At 53.1% G+C, this 27,420-nt stretch overlaps 1 protein-coding gene across 1 annotated transcript; it reads left to right on the top strand.

Annotated features, from left to right (window-relative positions):
- Positions 1-12: 12 nt before the first annotated feature.
- Positions 13-27,328, top strand: LRRC8A (leucine rich repeat containing 8 VRAC subunit A). Its single transcript, XM_055335862.1, has 4 exons — positions 13-120; positions 3,308-3,414; positions 17,817-19,975; positions 25,125-27,328. The coding sequence occupies exons 3-4, from the start codon at positions 17,825-17,827 to the stop codon at positions 25,398-25,400; spliced, it is 2,427 nt and encodes an 808-aa protein (XP_055191837.1). The 5' UTR covers positions 13-120; positions 3,308-3,414; positions 17,817-17,824; the 3' UTR covers positions 25,401-27,328.
- The last annotated feature ends 92 nt before the right edge of the window (positions 27,329-27,420 follow it).

The following is a 27,420-nucleotide window of genomic DNA, read 5'->3' as shown; positions in this document are numbered from 1 at the left end:
ATGAGTGGTGCAGTGAGGGACAAACAAAAGGAGGCGCCGGAGGGGCGCAGCGGCCGGCGGCGAGACGGAGCGGCGGGGGCGCGGGGCTGCCTGCTGGGCGGCCGGACACGGCGGGACCAGGTGAGTGGGTGGGGCGGGGAAAGGGGCACGAGCTGTCACTTCTCGAAACCCACTCTTACACGCCCCCGGCCAGCTGCTCGGCCCCGGGCGCCCCGGGCAGCTCGGGCTCTCCTAGCCGCGGCTGGCTCCCGGGGGGCCTCCCGCGGCAGCCCAACTTGGCCTACCTCCAGGCTCCCCCGTACTCCAGGTCTCCCGGGCCCCACCCTCTCCGCGGTGCCGCGGCGCGCGAGCCCCCTCCCAGGCACCCCAGTGCCTCCCTGCGCTCTACACACCGGGAGTTTCCGCCTGGGCTCCCCCTGGCCCCCCTGTCATCCCCTGAGTTCCCCCAGATCCTAACTCCTATACGCGCACTCTCCCCACTTCCTAGAGGTTCCACCTCTGGGCTCTCCTTGGCAGCTTTTTTTTTTTTCCCTTTCGTTTTCAGAGGTTTCCCCTGTTCTCTTCTCCTGGGCTCCTGGCCCCCTCCTCTTCCCTTGGACCCCTCCCTCCTCTTGGTCCGCTGGAACAGGGCCCTGATTTGGGGGCAGGATCCCTGGCTAAGATCTTGGGGCCGGTTTGGACAGGGGTTCCCGGGGAAGATCGGCTCGGGGTCTGAGGCCCCAGGCCCTGCCCATGTGCTGTGCATCCATATGGGCCGGAGAGCCAGATCTGATGGGGTCCGGGCTGGAGATCCCGCAAAGTTGGCTCCCAGGCTGAAGGAGCATAGCCAAGGTGGTTTGGGTTCACGATGATTCTGCTGCTTTTGTTGACTGCTTCTTCCTCTCCGTCGGTCGGGGCTGAAGTGAACCAAGATTGGGCTGGTGTTCAGCTGATGCAACTACCGACTGCCTTTTTTGGGAAGGAGGAGAGATGGTTGGGGGGTGTCCGACACCCTTCTGATCAGCACTTGCCTGGAAGGGTGGGGCTGACCACACTCCCCTGATGCTTCTTCCGCAGCTCTGTCCCAGGAAGCCTTTTGAGGATGAGGTGTGAGGATGAGGAGGGAGAGAGCTTGGTGAGGGAAAGGGAATTTGGGCCTAAATCCTGGAGGAGGGATTTGGTGGAGCTGAAAAGCTCCCCTGGGCCTCACCTACTTTTTCCATTAGGAGTTTCTTTAACCCCTCTGGGCAGGCAGACGAGCAGGCTGACTGGAGGCAGGAGGAGGAAGGGGAGGAGGTCTGCTGTTGGTGATATTTCCTGTGGAGGGGATGGGAGAGTGGGAGTTTGTTCAGAGGGACTGGGCAGTGCCCATGGTCTCAGCCACACTGGCATTGCTTTCATGAAGGTCAGGTCTTCCTCTGGCTTACGGGGGGAGGCAAGGACAGATGATGTGCTGGCAGACTGGAGAGATGCTGGGGCGTGAATGACCGGCCTCTGCCTTCCTGTCTTCCCAGTCTTAGAGGTGCTTTGAGGTCTGGTCTAATGCTCCTCTGCCTTCCAGGATACAGAGCAGGGGCCCAAGAAATCTTTGTGACGCCCCAGCCCCAACTCAGTGATATGCTTTTGTACTCCATGCTTTGGGCACACCCACTAGGAAGCAGTTTCCTCTACAAACTTTGAGTGGCCTTTCTGGACAAGGTGGGCTCCTCAGGATTGCCCCATTGGGTCAGAACTTGGGGAAGTGGCTGGGCCTTGGGTTGCTGCCTGGCTTGGCCTAGACCTCAGTTGTAGGAGCTGGAGGGAAGATATGAGCCTGGTTCCTGACTCCCTCTCCTGAGAGTGAAGGTGATTCCAGGTTTTCACATGGGGACACTGAGGCACAGGTTAATGGCCTAAGACCTTATGAAGAGTCAGTGGGCTGGATATGGAGCCCTAGAGCCCAGCACACCATCTCTCCATCCCTTGATCATTCAAACATTCATTCGCCCAATCATCCATTTAGCCATTCTTTAGGATGTGCCTGGCCTGGACCAGGAATGATGCTGGAGAACAGTCCCTGGCCTCCTTTGACCTGCAGTCTGGGAGGAGATGCAGGCAGGACAACGTGGATACAGTGGCCAGCATAATAATAGCAATATTAGGGAGGAAGGAGGCATTAGCTCTGTTGGGGGTGGTGAGTGTGTATTTCATGAAAGAGGGAGGACTAGTAGAATCAGTGACAGGGAGTCCTGAGGCCTGAGTTCTGGTTCAGGCTGTGCCATGGGCAAGTGGCTGGGCTGCCCAGCCTTAGTGGGGACCCTGTCCTTGAGGAGCGCAGGGTAAGGGTAAAGTCTGTCTTAGAGATGTCTGTGCCTTTATAGCTCTAGGTGCTTTATTGCTAGGTGCTGTCACCCTGTGTGGGTTTGCTGGGTTATTGACCTATCTCTCCTCCAGGCTGGGGACTGTCTTGTTCTTTCCTCTCAGCACAGTGCCTAGCACTGAGTAAGTGTGTTAAATGCTCCCCAGCATACGTGGTTAAAAGGCTCCACGGTCCCTCCTAGAGACATTCGGGTCTCTTGGTCTGCCCTGCACTCACTCCTTCCTCTTAACTCCTGCTTATCCTTTGGCCTTCCTGATGGCTGAGCCACAATCCTGACTCCTAGTGGATTAGATATTCCCCACCCCCCCAGCCTTACTGTAGTCTTCTTGCACTTCTTTCCCCGCCCTGCTGACTTGTCCTTTTCAGCCTTGTGACTGGTTCTCAGCAGAGTGCCTGAGATGTAGTAGATGCTCACTAAATGCTCCCCGACTACCAGATGCTGGTTGGATTTTGTATTTGAGGTAAACTCGTGTGTCTGGGCTGAGGCTGTGTCTTTGCCTGGACCTGGCTCGCGCCACTATAGCTCCTGTCCTGCCACCTCCCACCTCTGGTCAGAGATCTAGCCAGACTGAGCCACTCAGCATCGTCTAGACATCATGTTCTCTCCCAGGCAAACTTGTGCTGTTCCTTCTGCCTGGAATGCTCTTTCTCCAGCTTCTGACCCTCCCCAGGAGTCAACTCAGGCAACATCATTCCCAGGGAGCCTTCTCTGACCCCACTGGTCTGGGTCTAATGCTTTGTCCATATTCCCTTAGCTTCCGGGTACCCCCAGCAGAGCTCTGGGCTCCCAGCAGCCAGTGGTAATTGTAGACTTGGCATCTCCCAATAGCCTGTCTGGTTCTTTCTTGTCACCCTGAGGGCCCAGCCTAGGGCCTGGCACCGAGCAAGCACTCAGAAAATGTTGGCAGCACAGCAGGTAATTCTGACAGTCACACATCCCTGCTGACAGTAGCTCTTGCTTCCTCATAGGGAGGCAGGTTCCATGGAGCGAGAGGAATGCCAAGACCCTGCCCAGACAGACGTCGGCCAGCCTCAGCACCGACAGGCAACACGCAGATAGCAGAGCCGTCCACGGGGTAAGGACTGGGCCCCTCTCCCTCAAGGCCAGCCTCCAGTCAGGTGCCTTCCCCAGCATAGGGGGCAAAGGGCAGGATCTCCATCTCTGCAATCCTTTGCTTTTCTTACTGTAGGTCCAGGGCATCTAGGGCAGAGGTGGCAGGAGACATAACACTTCTTCCTTCTCCTGACTCAGTGGCCAGCTGAGGAGTCTGTGGCTGCTGGGCTTTACATGCCAATGTTAAATTTCATTGTGAACCTCTATTTTTTCTCTTTCAGCACAGATCTTGTCAGTCCGGGTTGTTAGCCAGACTGTCTTGTGACCACATTTCCCAAGGTGTGTTCCCTAGAACGCTAGTTTCTGTGGTCACAGTAGCTAGATAACTCTGGGAAACAACTTGTCCTTGCTGCATGACTTCTTAGCATTGAAGTGAGCATGATGAGTCTTGGAGAGGGAACCAGCAGGATGTGTGTCCCCATACTTACTTGGTCATGTGGACACCTTTGGGAACCAGGGTTCCTTGGCCTACATTTTGGAAACTGGTTCCCAAAGCAGGCAAGTGCACTGGATAGGACCTAGACTTCTTAGTCAGACCCGGATTTGACTCCTAGCCGTCTTGTGTTCAGTGAGGAACTGTGGGCCAGTCACCGTACCTCTCTGAGCCTCAGTTTCCTTAGCTGTAAAAAGGCAATAGTTTTAGCACCCCACTTCCCTTTAGGGTATTTTGAAAATTAAATATGTTGATTAAGGGAAGCCACTTAACAGAGTATGTCCTAGGATGTGTTCCATAACCTTAGCGGTATTGGATGGACTACTTTAGAATTTATAAGAACACCCTTGGGCAGCCCCGGTGGCGCAGAGGTTTAGCACCACCTGCAGCCCAGGGTGTGATCCTGGAGACCCTGGATCGAGTCCCACGTCGGGCTCTCTATATGATGCCTGCTTCTTCCTCTGCCTGTGTCTCTGCCTCTCTCTCTCTCTGTCTCTATGAATAAATAAATAAAATCTTTAAAAAAAAAAAAAGAACACCCTTATCAATGGTTTCCTCTCACCACTTGAGGAGGCTCAGGCACTGGCCTTTGTCCTTCGTTTACAGATGTGGAAACAGGTTCAGAGAGAGGAAGCAGCTTGCCCAAAAGTTTAGGAAGGAAGGAGGGATGTGGGACTAGACTCAGATCCTGGAATCCCAGGCCAAGGTCCTTTGTTCTGTGCCCAAGGCCTCCCTATATCCACCTGTCACCTCCTCAGCCTTTGGTTAAAGAAGACCTGGCCCTCCCCAGCCTAGATTTTAAAAGAAATCGTTATCTTTTTTTTTTTATTTTTTTGTAATTACCAACATAGTTGTATGTTTGTCATATGTTTTTATAACTGATATCATGGAATGCGAAAGTCTCCCATGATCCCCATCTCCAGAGATATGAATGAGGAGGAGTGTATTATTCCACTGTATTATTACTGTTTGCTTATTTTTCCCCTGTCATGTCTTGTGAGGGCTGCTGGTTCACAGTTTGCTCCTGTTTTGTTTCATTTCCTGGCTCCCACAGGACCTCTTTCCTGGCAACAGGGTATGTGCTGTGTATATGAGTCCCATCAGCATAACCCTGGTGCTCCCCTCCTCACCATCCCAGGGTTTGGAGCTGTCTGTGAGGGCATTTACAGCAGCACAGGGAGGGTAGGAAATGCCTGGTGTGTGATTTTTGTTGACTCTCCTGTTTATTGGGACAAGGTCAGCCAACCCTAGCCCTGCCCTGCTGGAGTTTCCTATTGGTTTTGAGGAACTCAACCTCCGGGAGAGGAGAGGGGAGGCACGGCCTGAGCTGAGGTCTCTCTGGCCGGGGATGAGCAGGAAGCAGCAGGGTCCTACTTATCTGAGATCAGAATTCCTCCTCCGTACCAGGGACAGCTTGGAGGGAATGGCATGGGCTGGCCTGAGAGGTTTCAGCCTCTGCTGACTGCCTAGTGCAGGGGCCAGGTTGGGGGTTGGGAGGGACACACATGAGTTGCCATGTTGCCTGTGTGTGGCCCTGACTCATTTACCCTGGCAATTCCTCGGGGATGTCTTGGTCCCTTTGGAATACTCCTTTCAGGTTTTGGATTTTTTTTTTTTTTTATGATTTTATTTTTAAGTCATCTCTACACCCAATGTGGGGCTCGAACTCACAATCCCAAAATCAGGAGTCACATGCTCCACAGACTGAGCCAGCTGGGTGCCCCTCTCCTTTCAAGTTTTGTGGGTTTTTTTTTTTTATATATTTTTAATTTTATTCATTTGAGAGACTGAGTAAGAGCAAGAGCTTGAGAAGAAGCAGGGGAAGAGGGAGAGGGAAGAAGCAGACTCCCCACAGGGCTCTATTCCAGGACACCAAGATTATGACCTGAGCCAAAGGCAGACACTTAACTGACAGAGCCAGCCAGGCCCCCCTCCTTTTAGGTTTTAACCCCAAGGATGGGCAGGTGAGGAGAAGGCTTCCCTGTGACCTGGGTTCAAAGATGCTCTGTTGGGGGCAGCCTGGGTGGCTCAGCGGTTTAGCGCTGCCTTCAGCCCAGGGCCTGATACTGGAGACCTGGGATCGAGTCCTGCATCGGGCTCCCTGCATGGAGCCTGCTTCTCTCTCTGCCTGTGTCTCTGCCTCTCTTTCTCTGTGTCTCTCATGAATAAATAAATAAAATCTTAAAAAAAAAAAAAAAAGATGCTGGGGCAGGAGGGATTTCAGGCCTGGCAGCCTGGTTTTGTGGTCTGGCAGGGTCGAGCTGGGAATGAGGTGTCCCTTACTTGGTGGTCTTCTCTTACTTGGTGGTCTTCTCGGGCTCACTGGCCTGACCATCTTCCTCACCTGTGTTTCTTCCTCCTATTTTTTCCTACAGTCTCTTTCTCTTCTCGCTCCAGATGCTTCTGGCCCCAGGAATTGGCCTCTCCACCTCCTCCCTCCTCCTAGCAGCAAGGCCTTGTCCCACAGTCATCCTCAGTGGTCACAGTCCGAGCACCGGATGGTGTGCCGGGTCACCATGTACACAATGGCAGCTCTCCTCTGTGAGGTGGTTCCACCGTTTTACAGGCTCAAGGCCAAGGCTCGGAGGGACGAGGGCTTTTGCCTCAGGTGGTGAAGCCAGGCCTTAAACCGGAATGTGTTTGGCTACCCCATCTTCCGTTTATCTTTTTCTCTGGGTTCTCAGTTTCAGAGGTATTTCAGAGCTGCCCAGGGGCTGGCTCATGGCGCTGTTCCCCAGAACCCACCACCACATACCTGCTGAGTCCCAGCTGGGGATAGAGCCAGGGGACAGGATTTTGAGGATGCTCTCAGGCTGTCATGGGGCTGGTGGTCTGCAGACCGTGCCAGGAGACACTGAACAGAGCGACGCTCGCAGCCCCGCTCCCCACGTCTAGCCAGGGAGTCCCTCTGATGTCCTTGGTGTAGAGGCAGGGTCCAGCTCCCCTCAGGACCAGGGGTCCTAGTGATGTGTGGTGGGGTAGGGGTGGGATTAGCACCACCCCCCCAAGGATGTGTGGGACTGAGGTTTCTAGAATAGGTTTTACTCCCAGCCACAAACTTCCTTGCTATCTTTCCCATTGCGTTGCTCCTGCATCTCGTAACAAGTTTTATGTTTAACCATCTCTCGAGAGCCTAAAACCTCAAAATTAAATGGACTGCTGTAGGATAGCCTTTGCCCAAAGTGATGTTCCCCTGGAGTAAAAGTAGCTGTAAAATTCCACGGCTCTCACATGCCACCTGGATGCCCTCGGAGGTGCCACTGCCAGCCCCGTGCCCTCTGACAGAGTCGGGTGTTGACAGCTGTGCTGACTGGGGGCTGGGCACACAGGGATCTGGCCTCTTACCTGGCAGCCTGCATCTAGATCTCTGGAGGCAGCCCCCCTCCAGCCCCAGAGCCAGGCCTCAGGCAGCTCACCTTGGCCTCGGCCCCGGTCCACCAGGGGTCTCAGCAGATGTTCTACGACCTCCTGTGGCTGCTCCTGCCCCCATCCTGTAATCTGTCCAGACAGGCAGTGCCAGTGCTCCCGACAGGTCAAGGCCCCACTGTCCCCGTAGGCCTACATATGGCACCTGGCTTCTGGGCTGTGACCCGACAGAGGGGGGCTCCCTTCTTGAGTTTCCTTAAAGCTATGCCCAGGATACCAGAGGCATCTGAGTATGTTCTGTTACGGTTCCCCAGGGAGGCCTTGACTCCATGTGCCCCTCAGGAGAAGGGGGTTGGTCTTGTCCTAGGAAGCATTTCCAGGGTTCTGGGTGCTCAGGTAGGCTCAGGAGACCTGCTTGCCTGTGAGGCAGATTGGCACAATGGAAAATCAGCCTTGTGATGATCTGCCCTCCATCTCCACATTCTGTGGCTGTAGGCAGGTCACTTAAGCTCTCTCCCATAAAGGGACTGATGAAACCTACCATAACAGTGACAGCAGTTAACATTGCAGTCTTAATATGTGGCGGGCACTGGGCCAAAAGCTTTCAATGGACCACATCATTCAGTCCTCACTACAACTCATGAACCATTTTACAGAAGAGGAAACCAGAGGCCTTGGGACCTAAAGTGACTTTCCCAAGGTCACCCACTGGTGAAGTAGGGAGCCACCTTACTGGTGTCCATGGGGATGGGGAGCTGAGGCATAGGAAGTGTTGGCATGTTGTCCATGTTAGTAGCTGGGAGCTCCAAGGCCAGCCTAGTGGGGCCAGGGGGCAGCTTGGGCCTCCAGTCTGGCCTGCTGCTCCGTGTGTGTGTATCTTGGGAGCCCCAGATAGGTGTCCCTCACTTGTCACCCTTCACCCTCTAACGCAGGCCACAGCCTTCAGCCTTGCGAGATTACATGAGGATGGACCTGTTTGGGAAGCCCAGCCCAAATGTGAGAGCAGTTTGGAAGTGAAACTTGTCCCTTCCCCATTCTGCCCTGACCGTGTCCCCTCTTCCTTTCCCAGGAAGTGCGGGTGTGCCTTTCTCTGGGGGGTGAGTGCCAGGCAATGCCCCCAGCCCGCTGCTGACTCATCCCAAGTGCGTGTTGGGGCCTAGAGGGCAATGCCCTGTTCTTGAGTGGGTGGGAGCTCTGTACACCAGATGATGAGGTGAGACCTTTCCTCCCACTCCCAGCCCTGGGACCAGAGGAGGCCCAGGGGTGCTGACTGAGGAACAGATTCGCAGGCCCAGAGCCCTTCTGGCACAGGGCCACTGACCCACGGTCTTCCTTAGGCTTCTCGGGAGTCGCCCTTCCCCCCACCCTGGGAGAGCAGCGGAGGGACAGACAGCCTTCCTAAGTGTGGTACAAGGAGGGGCGCCAGCCTCCTGCCTCCCCTCTTGCCTGGGAAGCTTGCCCAGCATCTCTGTTTGGGCTTTAACAAAAGGCTCTCTATTCCCTGTTTACCCGAAGCCCAGTCTGCCTGCCGAAGCCCAGCCTGCCTGCCATGGTGGCTCGGGTGTGAAAGCCAAAGCTCTGCAGGCCGATGTGAGGGCTGGAGCATGCTTGGGTGGTCCCCCTCGGGGACTGAGTGAGCAGCATGTCATTTCCTTAGACTCCCCTCCCCATCTGTAAGAAGCATCAAGGAGAAATAAACAATATCGATGGATACCTAAGGGGTGATTTTGAGAGCATATCACCACCTCTCTGCCTCTGTCCTTTCCTGGGGTCCTCAGCCTGGCAGGGGATCCAGAAGTCCAAGGCTTGAGTGTGATCTGTGAGACCGGTCAGGCCCCAGAGGTCCAAGGGTGGTCCGGTCTGTGCATGGAGATACCCTGTGTGGCTCTGTCCTCACCTGGGTGTCTTCCCCCACTGAGCTCTACAAGGGTTTTCTGGGATGGCGGTGGGTTGTAGTAAGTATAGTGCACCTTCCTCTGGATTACACACCTTATGTCACTTAAGTAGTCACAGTAAGGGGGAAATCCCTGGGTGGCTCAGCAGTTTAGCGCCTGCCTTCAGCCCAGGGTGTGATTCTGGAGTCCCGGGATCAAATCCTACGTCGGGCTCCCTGCATGGAGCCTGCCTCTCCCTCTGCCTGTGTCTCTACCTCTCTCTCTCTCTGTCTCTCTCTCTGTGTCTCTCATGAATAAATAAATAAAACCTTTTAAAAAAAAAAGTCACAGTAACCCTCTGAGGTAAGTATGGCAATATTTCCCATTTTGCAGTTGATGAGACTGAGGCTTAGGAGAAGTCATGCATCCCCAAGGTCTGAGCTTCCCCTACAAGGAGGGCAGCGCCCTGTGGAGTAGCTGTCACCAGGGTGGGGCAGGCAGGGTGGGCCAACTGTCTAGCAGAAGATGGCATGTACTTCTCATAAACTTTTACAATCCTCAGAAACCACACAGTGAGGAAGCTCTTTTAGTTTTCTCCCCAGGTATTTTTCCTACTCACAAAAGTACCAAATTTAAATAATAGAAAAGTATGTAGTATAGACAATCATCTACAATCTTATCTGCCCTCAGACTTAACTGCATATAGGTCTATGTATAGCTTTCCCGATTTTTCTATGCGTACAGTAATAAGTTACTATACAATTTTTTAAAAAAGAGGAATCCCTAATCTTGTTAAATTGCAGTAAAATACACATCTTGAAAATTACCTCTTAACCATGTGTAAGTGTGTGCTTCAGTGGCATTAATACCATTGCATCGATGTGCAACCACCACCATCACCCCTGATCTCCAGATTTGTTTTCTTCTTGCAAAACTGAAACTGTACCTGTTAAACACCAGCTAAGCACTAGCTCTGCACCCTCCCCTCCCCTCCCCCACCATTCTACTTTCTGTGTTTATGAATTTGACTATTTGCCTCATATGAAAGGATTCCCTGCAGCATTTGTCCTTTTGTGAGTGGCTTCTTTCATGGAGCATATATTTCCCTACTAGATAGCTGCTGCTGCTGCTTCTTCTTCTTCTTCTTCTTCTTCTTCTTCTTCTTCTTCTTCATCTCTTGGATACCTTTGGGTCCCTGTATACAGATATATAAAGTAGGGAGCACTATTCTTATTTTAAAGTGGTAAAAGCAGAGGCTCGGGCTAATACTTTGCCTGGGCTCGTGGAATGACTTCAGGCAAGAGCTGGCTTTGAACCTGTGTCTTCGCAGCTTCAGAACTCTTGCACTTTGCACTCCCTGAGATCTGCCTGCCACTGGGGGAAAGTAGGGGCTCTCCAGGTTGCTTCTCTGATACCCCCCACCCCAGGGGCAGGGATACTCCTGTCTTGCCACGGGAACCTGGCCCCCCTTCTCCCCACCTGTGTATACCATGATGGGGAAAAGGTCTGGCTGCCTCCTACCTACTTTGGCAGTGCCCTGGGGGCAGGGCAGCACCAGGCAAGGCTGGTACTGCTATCTGCAGGATCCTCAGAGACCACAGGTGCCGCTGCACCGGTCAGGAGCAGGCCAGTTGGAAGAACAGGCTGAATTTGCTACTCTGGCAGTGGTAGCCTCCAGCTGAGCCTGGCAGGTGTGAGGACCAGAGAGACAACCCACCAGGACAGGTAGAAACAGATGACTCGTTTGGTAAATTTGTATGAAATAGTTTAAGCACACAGAAAAGTATAAAACCAGAACAAATATCTTTGTATTCAGGATTCAGCTTTGTCAGACCGTAAGGTTTTATAACAGTTGCTTCAGATATATTCTCTATCAAAATATTTCAGACACAAGTGAAGCCTCTTTCCCAATCCCTTTCTCTTCCCTTTCTGGATGTAATCAGTGTCTTGATTTTGGGGCTCTCCAGCCATCCAGGTTTTTTATAACTTTATTACACTTGGATATATATATATATATATTATAGAAACCCTTACATAATGCATAACGTGTTATTCTGTAGCTTGTTTTTTTTGAGGTCTGTTCATATTGGTACATGTAGATATAGATCATTAACTCATTGCTTTAGCATTCCATTGTATGACAATAATGATTTATCTTTTCTCCTGTTGATGGATGGGTTGCTGCTGATTTGGGGCTGTTAGGCTAACTCTTCAATGAGCATTTTTGTTCACGGCTTAATGTGTGTGTGTAAAACGACTCTCTGAGATCTATAGCTAGGAGAGAAGTTGCTGGATTGTAGGATGTGTGCATCCTAACCTCATCTAGGAATTCAGCATTTTTGCCAGTCACAGGTGAGTGAAATGGCATCTGATTGCATTCCCTGATTAGTTATGAGATTAGGAATTAATTTCATACATTAACTAATTTCCACTTGCATTTTTCCTTGTGAGTTGTCTATTCATGTTTTTTATTTTTTATTTTTTAGATTTATTTAATTTTGAGAGAAAGAATCTCAAGCCAGGGGGCGGGGGGATGGGCAAAAGGAAAAAGAGAGAGGGAGAAAATCTCAAGCAGATTCCCTGCTGAGTGGGCCTCACTTGGGGCTTGATCTCACAACCCTGAGATAATCACCTGAGCCAAAATCAAGAGTCAGATGCTCAACCACCTGAGCCACCCAGGCACCCCCCCCCATTCATGTATTTTGCCTTTTTTTTCTATTAGATAGTCTCTTTCTTATGTTTTAGAAGTTCTGTATTTGTCCTGGATAATAATCCTTTGGTAGCTGTGCACATTGCAAATATCTCTAACAGACCTGTGGATTCTTTTTACTTATTATTATGTTCTTTGAGGAAACATATATTTTAACTTAATGTGATCAGAATATCAGTCGTCTCCTGTAAGGATTTGTACTCTTTGTGATAGGAAATCCTTTCCTGTCCTAAGTTGATCTCTTAGCTCTTTCTTTACACATTTTCAGGTTTTGGCTTAGGTCTTCAGTTCATTGAAGTTTATTTTCGTATAAGGAACTAGACAAGGCTGTTTTTTTCACATGAGTAACTGAGAGCCAGCTCAATTTGTTGATGACCGTTCCTTTCCTCTAACCTGGAAAGCCAACACTGTCCTGTCTCTTTCCAGGTACTTCAGGGTCTATCTCTAGGCTTGCTCCTCTATCCAGCTATGCCTATATCAACATCACATTGGCTGACTTCTTGTAGCTTTGTAGTAAGTCTCCTCTCACCTTGTTCTTCCAAATTATTTTAGCTATTCTTTTTTTTTTCTTTTAAGATTTTATTTATTTGTGAGAGAGAGAGCATGAGCAGGGGGAGGGGCAGAGGGAGAGAATTTCAGGCAGACTCCGTGCTGACTTGGGGCTTGATCTCACGACCCTGAGGTCATGACCTGAACTGAAATCAAGAGTCAGTTGTCCAACTGACTGAGCCACGCAGGCACCCCTGTTACCTACTTTTGCAGGTAACATGCTTCAGACAGTTTTCCTCTTATCAAGTCAGTGGGTGTCTTGCTGTAATGTGTTTTCATTTCATAGTCTATCATCTGATCATTTAATAAGTATTTAACCAGTCACCAATAATGGGCATCTGGGTTGTTTCCAATTTTCCTAGGGCATAAATAACACTGTGATGAACATTCCTGTAACTGATTCTTGTCCTAGAATCATTCCCAGACAATTGCTATCCTCCCTCCAGCTGCCTTCTTCCTGAGTTCCCACCCGATTCAGCAGATCTTCTCTCCATCTCCGTATCATGGGCTCTGTACAAGGGACCCACATGAATCTGGAGTGCCCTTGTCCTGTGGGACTCTCAGTTTCCCCAGTACCCTGGCTCCTCGATGGCCCCTTGCCCACTGCCTCCTGAGCTTTTCTTGGGTATAGCCAGGGTTCTCCCACCTCACTGATGGATGTTAATTCCTGATTTCTAGGAAGGTACAGTGTCTAGCTCTGTTCTGGAAGAACAAGTAGCCAGACCAGAGCTCAAAGGACAGCAAGGCGCATTGTCTTTTTGTCTTTTCTCAACCTCCTGAGTTAAACTCATTCATCTTTATCCTCTATTCAGGATCCTCTCCAAATTCCCCACCTCTTGGGGCAGAGACGTAACCAGATCTGACCTAGCTCCCCATTGCCCTCCCCAAACTGTCCTCTCAGAGCTTCAAAAGAACACCCGATCCCCATACTCAAGGGCTGATCTATCTTACTCTCTGTTTCTTTCTTTCAGCTCTGTTTCTTTGGAACTCTACAATTTTTTTCAATCACAAAGATATTACATGCTGGTAAAAAAAAAAAATCAGTTTCCATTCATTCTGTTTCTTATTTCCATGCTTAAGAGGGAGTCCCTTCCCATGGTGCAGGGACTGTTGGTCAAGGGTTTATCAGAATGAATTTCTATTTATTTATTTTTCTGAATCTCACTTTTTTTTCACAGTGGCATTACAGCTACTTGGTTTTATTGAAAAGGCCATGTTGTGTTTTAGTGGCAGGAAGTACTTACTGCCCACCTACTGTGGGCCAGGCCTTGCCTACCTGTGTCTCTACTGGGTATCTTTGAGTCCTGAGCCCTGAGCCAGACAGGTGGGTTTTCCTTCTTCCATTTCCTTCCTTTGTGCTCCTGTCCTGTGTACTTTTCAATTACCCCTGACTGTTGAAGTCAGGATTGCTCTGGAGGGCCAGGCCCATGTCTGTTTAAGCCCCCTTCCACAGATGGGGGCAGTGCTAAGGCTCAGAGACATGAAGATGCCTGCCCAGGGTGACTACACTACCCAGGGCAGAGCCCAGACTGGCCCGGCTGTCCCTCCAGCGCTAAGCTCATATCATGGAGCTTGAGGCTTACTCTCCACTTGACCAAGGGGCCATACACAGACAGTTTGGGAAGGCTCATTTCTGTGATTTCTGATAATCCTGAGAACTTGGCAGGGTACCTGTTCTCACCCCCTAGTCTATGGACGGGGAAACCAATGTGTCATGACGGAAAGGAGTCCAGGCTTCTGAACTTGCTGTTCCCTCCCTGCTGGCTACACGCAAGGGTGGCCAGGACAAGGGGGTGTCTGGTGGCATCAGTGGTTCTAGAGCCAAGCCTTGCTGGCTGACCTCAGGGTGGGCTGCAGTCATTGGGAAGGGAGACACGTACAGGGTGGGCACAGGCCTGGGATCACATACCCCTTGGTACCTTGACTACCTTTTATAAAATGTGGTCACATCCATGACAGAGTCTTTGCTCCCTTTGGGACGGGGAACCAGGCCGTGGGAGAGAAGCTGTTGCATACCTCTGCTAGGAGGCTATACCGGTTAGGGAGGGCTCAGCACAGGGCGGGGATGAACATACCGCCTGCAGGAAACGTCCTGAAAGGGGTATTTTCTGTAACTGGGGAACAAGATCCCCACTTCCTTGAATCTTCCCCATTTCCCAGTGGTGCTCTCCTGACCGTATATATCCAGTGGGTCCCAGGGCTGCTTCACCCGAGTGGCTACCCGGAGGCACTGCCTATCTGGGCTCCACCATGGATCTGGCTGTGAAGGTGGCCTCTGTCACTTACAGGTAGTGTGAAACTGGGCAAATGGCATCTCTTTCAGAGCCTCAATTTCCCCATCTGTAAAATGGTTATGGGGACTATTTCAGCCTTAAAAAGGAAGGGAATTCTGACATCCATTCTAAAATGTGGACCAACTTTGAGGGCATTATATTAAACAAAATAAGCCAGACACAAAAAAACAAATATGTTACGATTCCAATTTTATGAAGTACCTAGGCTAGTCAACTTTATAGAGACAGAAAGAAGTGGGGCGCCTGGGTGGCTTACTCGGTAGAATGTGACTCTTGATCTTGAGATTGTGAATTCACCACGTTGGATGTAGAGCTTACTTTAAAAAAAAGTGTGGGGGGGGGTGTGCTAGAACAATGTGTACATCCTGGACTTGGCCCTGAGTCTCCAGTCTGGGACTGGGAGCTGCGCCCGCACCCCACCCCCACGGGTGTTTAGTGCTCTTGAGTCACCACTGGCTCCTGGGGCGTGTCCCTGCACTGGAGATCCCTACCTGGGGGGTCTGTTTCCTTTCCCCAGGGCCCTCTGGGTTGGGCCAAGCAGAGAGGGCTGGGAGCTTCTGCCTCGGCTTCCTCCCTGTGAGGATGTGCAGCCCTGCCCACATCCACCTGAAACTCACTGTTGCCTTCCCTCCCTGCCACACCCGGGCCCTGCCCTCCTCTGGGGCCCATGCCTGCCCTGTCCCCTTCTCAGGCCCTCTCTTGAGACCCATTGATTTTTATTGAGCACCTCCTGTGTTCCAAAGACTTCTGCCCAGAGGAGCATGACAAGGAGGTGCCAAACTGCCTGCCTGCCCGGCTCTGTGCTACGCACTGTAAAAGCCTGAAATACCATGGATGCTTCTCAGCAACCCTGTGGGGTCTGTGCAGAACCTGAGGCCGAGAGCCAGTGAGGACCTCGCCTACGGCCCCTTAATGAGGTCAGGGCTGGCAGAGGCCGGCTCAGTGCCACTGCTTCTCCCCCCAACCCCCAGTCCTCAGTCCTCAGCAAGAGCTGCTTGAGCGGGGGCTGGCCCAGCCACCTAGCTGTTTCTTCTCGGGGGCTGGGTCATGGGGCGGGTGCCCCTTCCCTGGCATCCCCGGGACTAAGGCCTCAGGTTTGGTACCTGCACCTTCTTTCCAACTTTCTCCCAAAACCTAGTCAACGAGGGGCGGTGACTCGTTCAGAGTTCCACAGTGAGTCAGTGGCAGAGGTGAGGCAGAAACACGGTGTGCAGCTAGAGGGTGTCCCCCACCTTCCAGGCAGTCCACCTCCAAGAGGCTGGTCCTGCACTGGACTCCCAGCTCTGCCCCCAGCCCCAAACCTCTATGATGCCCTTCTCAGCAGGAAGGTGGCACCTGTTTCAAGCTGTAGCCACAGCTGCCCCTTGCCTTGTCGTAGGGCCGATGATTTGGGCACTCCTCTGCCTCGCCCTCTGCGGCCCACATGCTCACACTGTACCAAGAGGCCCCAGAGGCAAGGAATACTTTGGTCACTTTGATTGTCCCTGGAGGGCTGAGCCAAGGCCTGGGTGGTGGCGAGTTCAGGATGCTCTTGAGACCAGGTATTTGGGGTCAGGGGAGGATAAGGACCAGACATACCAGAATGGAATGGACGGGATTGTTTCCTTCTCTCAGCCTCCTGTTCCCTCACCTGTAAACGGAGCTGTGAACAGTTCCCACCTTGGAAGTCAAGAGACAACATGGGCAAAGCCCCGGACAGCAAGGGCCCAGAGGCCACTCCTCACCAGGAGACCGGGTGTCCCCTCTAGGTTGGCACACCCACTCTCCCTCCAAAACTAGGAGGCTGCAGCCACATCCTGCCTGCTCATAAACTGCACCGCCCCCAGCGTCTGGCATCCTGCCGTGGCAGTCTCTTTCGGGACACTCCAGGGGCAGGCTGCTGCACGCCCTCAGGCCCTTCGTCTTCGGCCCTCCTCCCTTCCTGTCCCCAGTCTTTGGGTGCCTGCCTAGATGTGGATTTGGGGAACCAGGGAGGGAGAGACAAGTTTCTTTCAGCTGGAGGCTGGTTGCATGATTCAGCGGGCCCTTCCCTGGAGTGTCCCCTTCCCGGAGTGTGGGTGGTATGAGAAGCCAGCCGGTCATTAGAGGCCCAGGCCTTCCTGTGGGGTGGCCACTCACCCTGGCTTGTGAGTCCTAGCCTCACCAGGAGGGCCGATCTCTGGGCCAGAGCCGGTGGCCCAGGGTGGATAGTGGCGTCTGCTGGCCCCTTGGTGACCTGAGTTCTGGGAACCCCAGGGGACAGGAAAGCTGGACTCTGGGGCGTAGTCTCTTGGAACTCTTGGCATAGTCAGGTGGACAGTGAGCCTGGACAGCAATGAAGACCCAAGTAGGGAGGTGAAGGGACAGGCACTGCCCTGAGTAGTAGGGTGATATTGGACAGCTGACTTTACTTTCCTGAGCTTAGTTCCTTATACACGTAGATGCACCCAGCCAGAGACAATAAATAATAATAAATGTGATGTCATCTAGCATGAGGTGGAAACCGGTCTTGTTTTCTTGTCCTTTCTCTGCCGGCCCCACGCCCTCGTGTGTGTGTGTGTGTGTGTGTGTGTGTGTGTGTGTGTGTGTGTGTGTGTGTCTCCCCTCAGGATCCTGTATGGACATAATTACATGTACCCTTGTAGAATTTTTTAAACGTCCCTGTTTGTTTTACAAAAGTGAGTTCACATCAAGTTTCCTCTTCTATATCTGGAGTTCCCATACTTTGAGGGAACCTCTTCTGGTCACTGGGGCAACGTCACGGCATCTGGTTCCAAGTGAACTGAAGAGTTTTCCACAAGCCCCTCTGGTCAGCCCGATCATAAATAGGATGGAGTCTGGACAGGAATTCCCATATGCTCCTGCTGGAATGCAGGGGGAGGCCACATTAGCAATCTGTTGGCGTGGGTCCTGACTTTAGTGCTTTGTCTTTGTCTGTTAGGTGGGGAGGCCGCCTGCCTTCCCTCATGGTGGTTTCCCCGCTGCCTGGTGGCCACATGGTTTCTGGGGAGAAGCTGATTGGTCGGCCACCCTGTGAGTGGTCACACTGTGACTCCCAGCTAGGCTTGAGGTGGGATTTTGGGCGATGGGCCGATTGTTGCCTGGGTCCCAGACAGCCAGGCCACACTGCAGTAATCCCGTCCTGTGGGTCCTTTGCAGGTTGAACCATGATTCCAGTGACAGAGCTCCGCTACTTTGCAGACACGCAGCCAGCGTACCGGATCCTGAAGCCATGGTGGGACGTGTTCACGGACTATATCTCCATTGTGATGCTGATGATCGCAGTCTTTGGGGGCACGCTGCAGGTCACCCAGGACAAGATGATCTGCCTGCCTTGTAAGTGGGTCACCAAGGATTCCTGCAATGACTCATTCCGAGGCTGGGCAGGCCCAGAGCCCACCTACCCAAACTCCACGGTCCCACCGCCCCCTGGCACAGGCCCCACAGGCATCAAGTACGATCTCGACCGGCACCAATACAACTACGTGGATGCTGTGTGCTACGAGAACCGCCTGCACTGGTTTGCCAAGTACTTCCCCTATCTGGTGCTCCTGCACACGCTCATCTTCCTGGCCTGTAGCAACTTCTGGTTCAAGTTTCCGCGCACCAGCTCGAAGCTAGAGCACTTTGTGTCTATCCTGCTCAAGTGCTTTGACTCACCATGGACTACGCGGGCCCTGTCAGAGACGGTGGTGGAAGAGAGCGACCCCAAGCCGGCCTTCAGCAAGATGAATGGCTCCATGGACAAGAAGTCGTCGACGGTCAGTGAAGACGTGGAGGCCACTGTGCCCATGCTGCAGCGGACCAAGTCACGGATCGAGCAGGGCATTGTGGACCGCTCAGAGACAGGTGTGCTGGACAAGAAAGAGGGGGAGCAGGCCAAGGCACTGTTTGAGAAGGTCAAGAAGTTCCGGACCCACGTGGAGGAGGGGGACATCGTGTACCGCCTCTATATGCGGCAGACCATCATCAAGGTGATTAAGTTCATGCTCATCATCTGCTACACTGTCTACTACGTGCACAACATCAAGTTCGACGTGGACTGTACAGTCGACATCGAGAGCCTGACGGGCTATCGCACCTACCGCTGTGCCCACCCCCTGGCCACGCTCTTCAAGATCCTGGCATCCTTCTACATTAGCTTGGTCATCTTCTATGGGCTCATCTGCATGTACACACTGTGGTGGATGTTGCGACGGTCCCTCAAGAAGTACTCATTTGAGTCGATCCGTGAGGAGAGCAGTTATAGTGACATCCCCGACGTCAAGAATGACTTTGCCTTTATGCTCCACCTGATCGACCAGTACGACCCACTCTACTCAAAGCGCTTTGCTGTCTTCCTCTCGGAAGTGAGTGAGAACAAGCTGCGGCAGCTGAACCTCAATAATGAGTGGACACTGGACAAGCTGCGCCAGCGGCTCACAAAGAACGCACAGGACAAGTTGGAGCTGCACCTGTTCATGCTCAGCGGCATCCCTGACACCGTGTTCGATCTGGTGGAGCTAGAGGTGCTGAAGCTGGAGCTGATCCCAGACGTGACCATTCCGCCCAGCATTGCGCAGCTCACAGGCCTCAAGGAGCTGTGGCTGTACCACACGGCAGCCAAGATTGAGGCACCTGCCCTGGCCTTCCTGCGCGAGAACCTGCGGGCCCTGCACATCAAGTTCACGGACATCAAGGAGATCCCGCTGTGGATCTACAGCCTGAAGACGCTAGAGGAGCTGCACTTGACAGGCAACCTGAGTGCTGACAACAACCGCTACATCGTCATTGACGGGCTGCGTGAGCTCAAGCGCCTCAAGGTGCTGCGGCTCAAGAGCAATCTGAGTAAGCTGCCACAAGTGGTCACCGACGTGGGCGTGCACCTGCAGAAACTGTCCATCAACAATGAGGGCACCAAGCTCATCGTCCTCAATAGCCTCAAGAAGATGGTGAACCTGACGGAGCTGGAGCTGATCCGCTGCGACCTGGAGCGGATCCCGCACTCCATCTTTAGCCTCCATAACCTGCAGGAGATTGACCTCAAGGACAACAACCTCAAGACCATCGAGGAGATCATCAGCTTCCAGCACCTGCACCGCCTCACCTGCCTTAAGCTGTGGTACAACCACATCGCCTACATCCCCATCCAGATTGGCAATCTCACCAACCTTGAGCGCCTCTACCTAAACCGCAACAAGATCGAGAAGATCCCCACCCAGCTCTTCTACTGCCGCAAGCTGCGCTACCTGGACCTCAGCCACAACAATTTGACCTTCCTCCCTGCCGACATCGGCCTCTTGCAGAACCTCCAGAACCTGGCTGTCACGGCCAACCGGGTGAGTGGCCGAGGCCGCAGCTGGCTCTGTCGGTGGACTGGCTGAGGCCCATGGTGAGGAGTGGTGGGGAGGTTTTCTCAGGAGGCATGGTGTCTCAGGGTGGCCAGGATGATTTGATCCTCCTGGATTGGGGGTCTTCACGTGACTCCCAGAGCCACCTGGGAGGAGCTTTTTGAGAATACAGATCCCCTCACTGCTGCACCGCACAGACCTGCTGTCTTGGGTCTCTGGGTCTTTGCCACAGGATATTGCATCCATCTGGGAGGGATGATGTGGTCAGGTGGGGTCTGTCCCTAAGGTGATCTGGGGTGGGTTCCTTGTAGACAGGGATGTGGAGGGGCAAGAGGTCCAAGGGCTGGCTTGTGGGAGATAGGACTTAGCCTACAGTTTGTTCTAGACCACATCTGGAGCCGAAGGGCGGATCTGGGTTTACCAGGGACAGAAACCATGAGTGGCTGGTACTCATGGAGGTGAAGCCAGGTGGTCTCTGTAGCTCTTGGCCCTGCTTACGCCTTTCCCCCTCTGCTTGTCACCACCTGCCTTTCTGGAGAGGAAATTGTGCAAACCGTTTCAGGCCAGCAGTATGCGAGGTGACGACTTGCAAATCGTTGGTAGCCGTATGTGCCAGCCCCTTGCCTGGCCAGGGAAGCCCCCCACCCATAGGCTGCTTCTCAGAGGCAGGTGGGTGGGGATGAGGGAAGGGTGCTCCTGTGGCTTTATGGTCTGGCCCCTGTAGTGCAAACAAAGCCACAACCACTAGAAGGACCTCCTCCCCCTGCCTATGCCTCCTGGGGACCTGCAGGAAGGGTGACCTGTTCTCGCTTCCTACTTTTAAGGTAGAGACTGGCACAGTGAAGCAGATGGTGGTGGGAGCCCAGACACCAGCTCTGTGCCTCCACTGCAGCCAGTGGCACAAAGCAGCCCACGCTGCACAGGGCACAATGCTCCTGATTGGAGCTCTCTTCAGCAGCCTCAGACTCAGAGGCAGGCAGTCCCTGAAATGCCCCTGCCCCAGGAAAGGACACACCTTCTTCAATGTCACTCATGTTGGAGGGTCTGGGAGGGTCTGGGCCCCCCTCCCCTCTTCCCTAAGCCTCTCTTGCTGCAAACCAACCAGACTCCCCTATGTATTAGTTTGTGGAAAATCCTATCTTCTTCCCCCAAATTATGACTGTTAGTGTATAAGGGTGAAGGTCAGATCCCAGATTGCTTCATGTGGGAACATCTGCCCCCAGGGCCTGGGATAGGCCACTGATCAGGAAAATTGGACTCTTTGGGGGAAAAGCCACATTTGGGGAGCACCAGACAGACCCTAACCCCTTCTTTAAGGGTTCTCCTAGAGCATAGGGCAGGGCCAGATTGCCCCTGGAGTTGGGTCCAACTTAAGCATTTCACTACCCTTTGTAACATGCCTCCTCTGTCCTGGCTGCCTGCGGGCTGTGTGTGGGCACCTGAGGCTTGCTGAACCCTCCTTCCTGATAGAGGGCCCAGCAGGCATCCAGCCTGGCTCACAGTTCTATCCCCTGCCCCCAGCTCCTCACCCTAAGGAGACCTGTTAGGTCATGTCTGTCGGCTGAGGTCACCCCTCAGGAAAGGAGCTGGCGACAGGCACGCTGTCTGTCCGTCCAAGGAAGGAGACCCTCTGCACGCCCTGTTTTGCACACTGCTTAATCACATCCTGTCTCCGCCCCTGGAGTGCCAGAGGCCTTTGTAGGGAAAAAGTTCATTTGGGCTGCTTCTTACGGGCTCATCCTTTTAAGCTGGAGTCCTTCTCCTCCTCCTTTGCCAGCCCCCCTGGGCTGCAGGTAGACAGGGAGGGGTAGGTGTGACAGGCTCAGGCCCTTTGCTGCTCTTTTCCTAGATTTAAACTCAGGCGAATGGACATGGAAGATGCGTTCATTTGCCTACAGATCCATTTATTCATTCTCTCATTGATTTGGCAAATGTTTTTTGAACACTCGTAGGGCAGAGCAAGGTGCTAGGGACATAGGGATAAATGGGGCCCACTGGCTGCCCCTCTCATGGCTCCTGGGCGCACACAGGAGTGGTCTCAATGCAAATTTAGGGCAGGCAGACCTCCTGGAGGGAGGGGACATCCTATCTGGCCCTGAGGATGGACAAGGGGGAGTTAGCCAGATAAAAAAGAAAGGGAGAATCTAGAAAGGGAGAGCTTTCTTTCTGTCAGCGGGGGAGGAGCGATGAGCTGAGCAGCCCCTGGAATTTGGACTTTCCCCTGAGGCCAGGTCTATAAGGGGAGTCCAGTTCTTCCCATTCCCACTCCCTCACTTCCATTGGATCTTCTCTGTTCCCCTTTTCTGGTGCCGTGGATCTTAGTTAGCTCTTTCGTTCAGTGCCTGACACACAGCAAATGTTCAGCTAATTCTTTTTGATCGAGTAGATGGATTAGGAGTGATTCTCTTGCTGCATTGTGAGGGGGTAGGTTCGAGGGGCGAGAAGAGAATGGTCAAGAGCTGGCCGAAAACCTGGATATAGCCATGGGAGGGGTGAGGCCGGGACCGAGAGGCTGCCCTGGGGAGAGAGACCTTGGCAGGAGAATCTGCAGGTTGAGGCTGGACCCGATGGGGACAAGTAGGAGAGGTCTTACTTGGCTGCCTAGGAAAATGGGTCATTGAAACAGGATGCAGTAGGAGTCACTGGTTTTCAGAGAGGAGAGCATATATCCCTTGTTGGGCATCTAGGGCCCCTGGGACATCCCAGGGACTGTGTTGAGTGAGCCTGAAGCTAAAGCTGTCCTCCCTGTCCCCACTCGGGGTCCTGGATGGAGAAGGGTCCTTGTTGAGACCCCCAGGGAGTAGATGGATGGAGAAAGGAGTCTGGGTCACACCTCTGGGGTGGGAGTGGGAGCAAGGCAGGGCAGGAGTGTATGGGACAGTTAGGCGAAAGAGCAGATTCAGGTTCAGTGGATTAGGAGGGAATGTTGGTGACTCTGGCCAGATAGTTTCAGGGGTGGACAGGGGCAGAAGCTGGATCACAGTGAAAGAGAGACAGTGCTTTTTCCATATGATTTGTTAGGTGGAATGAAGGGCAGTGGAGCAGTTGCAGAGACTTTTGGGAGGGTTGTCTCTTCTTTTAAAGACTAGGTGGACTTGAGACTACTTCAGTGCTGATGAGGGAGCCATTGAGGTCCCTGGAAGGTAGGAGGGAACAGGATTGAGGTGATGGGAAAGGACCTCAAGCCTTCAGCAGTTGAGTGACACCTTGGGAAGAGGATGAGTCCAAAGGACAGGGGTGGCTGTGGTGGGGCACCAAGCCACTGGGACACCTTCTCTTTTCTCTGTAGGACCTGGAGAGAAAAAAAAAAAAAAGGACCTGGAGAGAGCTCACACTGGGGTAGAGGGTGCTCTGGAAATGGTGTTCTAGGGAGGGAGCTCTGCACATGAACCCCAGCTGTGCCACTCACTGGGCCAGGCCTTTCATGCGGCCCTGACTGCTGCCTGGGTTGATAGAGGAGTCCACTGTGGCAGGGAGTGGGCTCTCCAGGAGGCTCAGGCCACTCAGTACAGCCAGAGCTCACTTCCCGTCATGCCCTCTCAACCTTCGTGTCCCTGACCTTCAGCCCTGCTCACCTGGAAGCCACCTTGGCTCCATCCCTTGACTGCTGGGCATAACAGTGGCTGTTTTGGGAGGCTCAGGTCAGGAGTCTTTTTTAAAACACCAAGGCACCTAAGGTCCAGGTCTGCCCGAAGGCCCTCAGCCTTGAAGGCGAGAGGTGTTTCTAGTCCTACCTTTCATTCTACAGAGGAGGAAACCAAGGCTCAGGGAGGGAAGGGGACTTGCCCAGGGTTACACCGCCAGTGAGCACTGTATTTGGCAGGATGGGAGTGCAGCACATGCTCTGAATCAGAGGAAGCAAGGCTTACTTACATCCTCTCCTGTGCAATCTTGGACATGTTGCATTTCACTTCTGTAGGCCTCCAGAGGACAATGGGAACAGTGACAGAGCCACCTCAGGGGGGTTATTAAATGGGCTCTCCGTCATCCTCACGTGGGGTCACATGGGTCCCTCCTGCCCAGCACTTCTGAAAGGAGATGGTTCTGGCCGACAGGTTCAGTAAGAACCCATGTTTCTAGCTGACTCCTCACAGAAGGGCAGGAAGAAGGTAGCATTCATGGAGCTTTTCCTGTGTGCCCGGGGACACAGCAGGTCCCCACTGAGACCCCACTGTTTGCTCCTTGCTCCACTGACAGTGCAGACAGATAGCAGAGCATGAGCTGCCCAGCCTGGTTCAGTCTTGGCTCACCACTTCCCAGCTGTGAGACTTTGGGCAAGTTAGCTTCCTAAGAGCCTCTGGGGAAAAGTTACCCCATCTGTAAAGCAGAAGAAGTGTTTATAGGGTATTTGCAGGTGGTTCCATAGGGTAAGTAAGTTAATAGCATTAGTGCTCTGAGCAAGCCTGCTGTGTAGGAAGTTGCATATGGGTGTTGCCCATCATTGAACTTTTGCAAAATCAGGAGAGGAATGGTCAATACTGGGCTCCCTGCACTTATGATTAGGGTGTGACTTGACAGATGAGGAGACTGAGGCCCTGGACATGGAAGTGACAGAGCTGGAGTCCCCACCCCCTACTGGCACATCCCTGCAGTGCTCAGCAACTGGGGCATGTGATTTTCTCAGCATGCCACTCTCTTTTATAAATTGTTCTTAAACCAGACAGGCCCCACAGCATGGTTCCTAATGAGCCCTGGAGAGACAGTGGAGGAGGGGGCAGAGTTGATAGTAGCCAGCTAGTGTGATAGGCTTCTTAGGGTGCCAGGTGTTGGGAGACAACAGGGAACCAGGCTACTCCAGCCCTGCCTTCTCAGAGCCTGGTCTGGAGTGACAGGTGATCAAACAGCCTCACCACGGGGGAGATTAGTGCTGCTGGGGTCATGGGTGCCATAGTTTACCCAAGAGGTCAGAGAAGGCTTCCTGGAGGAAGTGACTTTGGAGCTGAGACTTCACATACAGATGGTAGTCAGCCAGGCTTTTAGGCCAGAGGGTGCTGCGGTATGGGCCCAGGGAGCTGCAGTAGGCCTCAGAGAAGATGCTAGTGCCTGGGGCCAGGGGTTGGGGGAGACACTGTGTCCAAGGCCCCAGGGCTGAGCTGCCTCCCCCCCTCACTTTGGTCCTCTGCTCCTGCTCTTCCAGATTGAGGCGCTGCCCCCGGAACTCTTCCAGTGCCGGAAGCTGCGGGCCCTGCACCTGGGCAACAACGTGCTGCAGTCCCTGCCCTCGAGGGTGGGTGAGCTGACCAACCTAACCCAGATTGAGCTGCGGGGCAACCGGCTGGAGTGCCTGCCCGTGGAGCTGGGCGAGTGCCCGCTGCTCAAGCGCAGCGGCCTGGTGGTGGAGGAGGATCTGTTCAATACGTTGCCACCTGAGGTGAAGGAACGGCTGTGGAGGGCCGACAAGGAGCAGGCCTGAGTGCTGGCGGACAGCTGAGCATGGGCCCGCTGCGGAGTCCTCAGGCCCAGGGACCCAGATGCCCAGGGGTGGCCAGCCGGGCCTCAGCCAAGACAGGAGCCTGGGGCCGGCTGTCAGCTGGGCTGCAGCCTCAGGACAGTACCTGAGGGGCTGGCCCCTTTTGTCCTTCTGAGACTCATGCCCCCCAGGGTGGGTGCCTGTTGGGGAGATTAGAGACCTGTGTCTTTGAGCGCAGTATTTGGACAATCAGGGCCTCCCCACTGGAGGCCATCTCTGCCCAAGAGACTGAGCTGACGCCAGAGGCCCAGGGATGCCTACTTAGCTCTTGGTATTTATTTTCTTCCACTTCCCATCCCCTCCTTCCAGATAACTTATACATTCCCAGGAAAGCTCAGCTCAGATCGGGAATGTTTAAGGAAGGGTGGGCAGTTTCCCTTTTCTTTTGGTGATGCCATCGGCAGTACCACCCAGACTTGAGCAGAGGGGTCCAGGGAGAACCAGCTGCGACAGTTGCCCCAGCGGTGCCAGGCTGGGCTCTGGCGGTGTGGCCCATGGGACGGCAGACCGCCAGGTGGGAAGGCCAGGCCTGGGGCTTGTCTCATCAGTTTTAGATTTTTTTTTTTTAAGTAACAAAACAAAACAAAAAAACAAAACAACAAAAAAAAACAACTTTTTTTTTTTTTAAAGCTTTGAAAATTGATGGTTTGGGTATTAAAAAGAAAAAAACTAAAAAAAAAAAAAAGAAACTAAAAAAAAAAAAAAAAAAAAGACGGCAAAGGCCAGTGAGTTGAGTTGAGGTCTCAGGGCAGGACGGCAGCTTTCCTTGAGCAGAGCAGCAAGACACTGAACTGTATTTCCTTACCCCCGGGGTGCAGGTTGCAGGATGTCTTCCGAGTCTGGTGTGACCTTGGTCCAGGAGTTCTGTTTGTTCCTCTCCTCTCCTCTCCGAGGGTGGATTTTTTATTATTATTATTATTTGTTTTGTTTTTGGTGTCTTGTTTTCTTTTTCCTCCATGTGTCTTGGCAGGCACTCATTTCTGTGGCTGTTGGCCAAAGGGAATGTTCGGGAGCTGCCAAGAAAGGAGGAGACTCGGGTTGGCTAATCCCCGGATGAACGGTGCTCCATCCTCCCCATTCCTCGTCACAGTGTTAAGGAGCCAGGAGGAGCTACCTCGCCCGGCCTCTGCTTTCCCATCTCATGTGTCATGAGTTTGCCCAGTGCCACCACTAGCCTCAGCTGCTGACATCAGCCCTGTTACCACATGGTCCTTCAGAAGAGACACTTGGAGGCGGGGTCTTGGGTGGGGAGGTTGCCGCTGGGAGGGCAGACTCCCCAGATTTTGGTTCCAGTTTCTGTCCCAGGCGCCTGGCACACACATAGCCTTCTTGGCACCTGGTGGCTAGAAGCCACCTCACTTTAGATCACTCACCAGGGGTCCCCCGCGTTAGAAGGGTCCCTACCTTAGATCAATCACTTGGACACTAAGGCACGTTTTAGCGTCTCTTGTCTTAAAGATTATGTCCATTTGTCTGTCCATTTGTGTTTTCTGCGTCATGTCCGCGGATGTAATCCTCAGATAATGCACACTAGCCTTTGATGACCATGAAGCAATCCGTTACATGAGGGTCTGAACTTGTAGACTCTGTTCAAATATCAAATAAATCTATAACAGAAAGTAGCTTTTGGAGGTCTCGGTGTCGTGGGGGGAGCCTTCCCTCAGCTCCCTGAGTCCTGCTGGGCCCTGTGGATTAGTTTGTTGAATGGCCACTGATGGGCACCTAGAAGGTGGTTAACTGCCCCTCTCCCTGCCCTGGGAGATCGCAAGCTCCTGATGACAGACAGTGACTGGGCATGGGCTGGAGAGAGCACCTGTTACATGCCAGCTGTGGCCTGGGCAGGGAATCCCACAGCTAGCCATCACCGGTGGTTTGGGCCTTCATGAGGTTTGATGGGTGGGGCAGCTGGGGTGGGGGTGGGAGGACACAGGAATGGGAGCCAGTAGCCTTCCCTGCATGAAGC

This window comes from Nyctereutes procyonoides, unplaced genomic scaffold (genome assembly GCF_905146905.1).
Source record: "Nyctereutes procyonoides isolate TBG_1078 unplaced genomic scaffold, NYPRO_anot_genome, whole genome shotgun sequence".
In the NCBI taxonomy this organism is placed as follows: Eukaryota; Metazoa; Chordata; class Mammalia; order Carnivora; family Canidae; genus Nyctereutes; species Nyctereutes procyonoides.
Note: the sequence above shows the minus strand (reverse complement) of the source record. Positions and strands in the feature narration are given on the sequence as shown.

Bases quoted from the DNA above. Each gene is read 5' to 3' on its own strand.
- LRRC8A (XM_055335862.1), top strand. From the start codon at position 17,825: ATGATTCCAGTGACAGAGCTCCGCTACTTTGCAGACACGCAGCCAGCG. The intron at 19,976-25,124 runs GTGAGTGGCCGA...CTGCTCTTCCAG, and splicing joins TGGCTGTCACGGCCAACCGG to ATTGAGGCGCTGCCCCCGGA.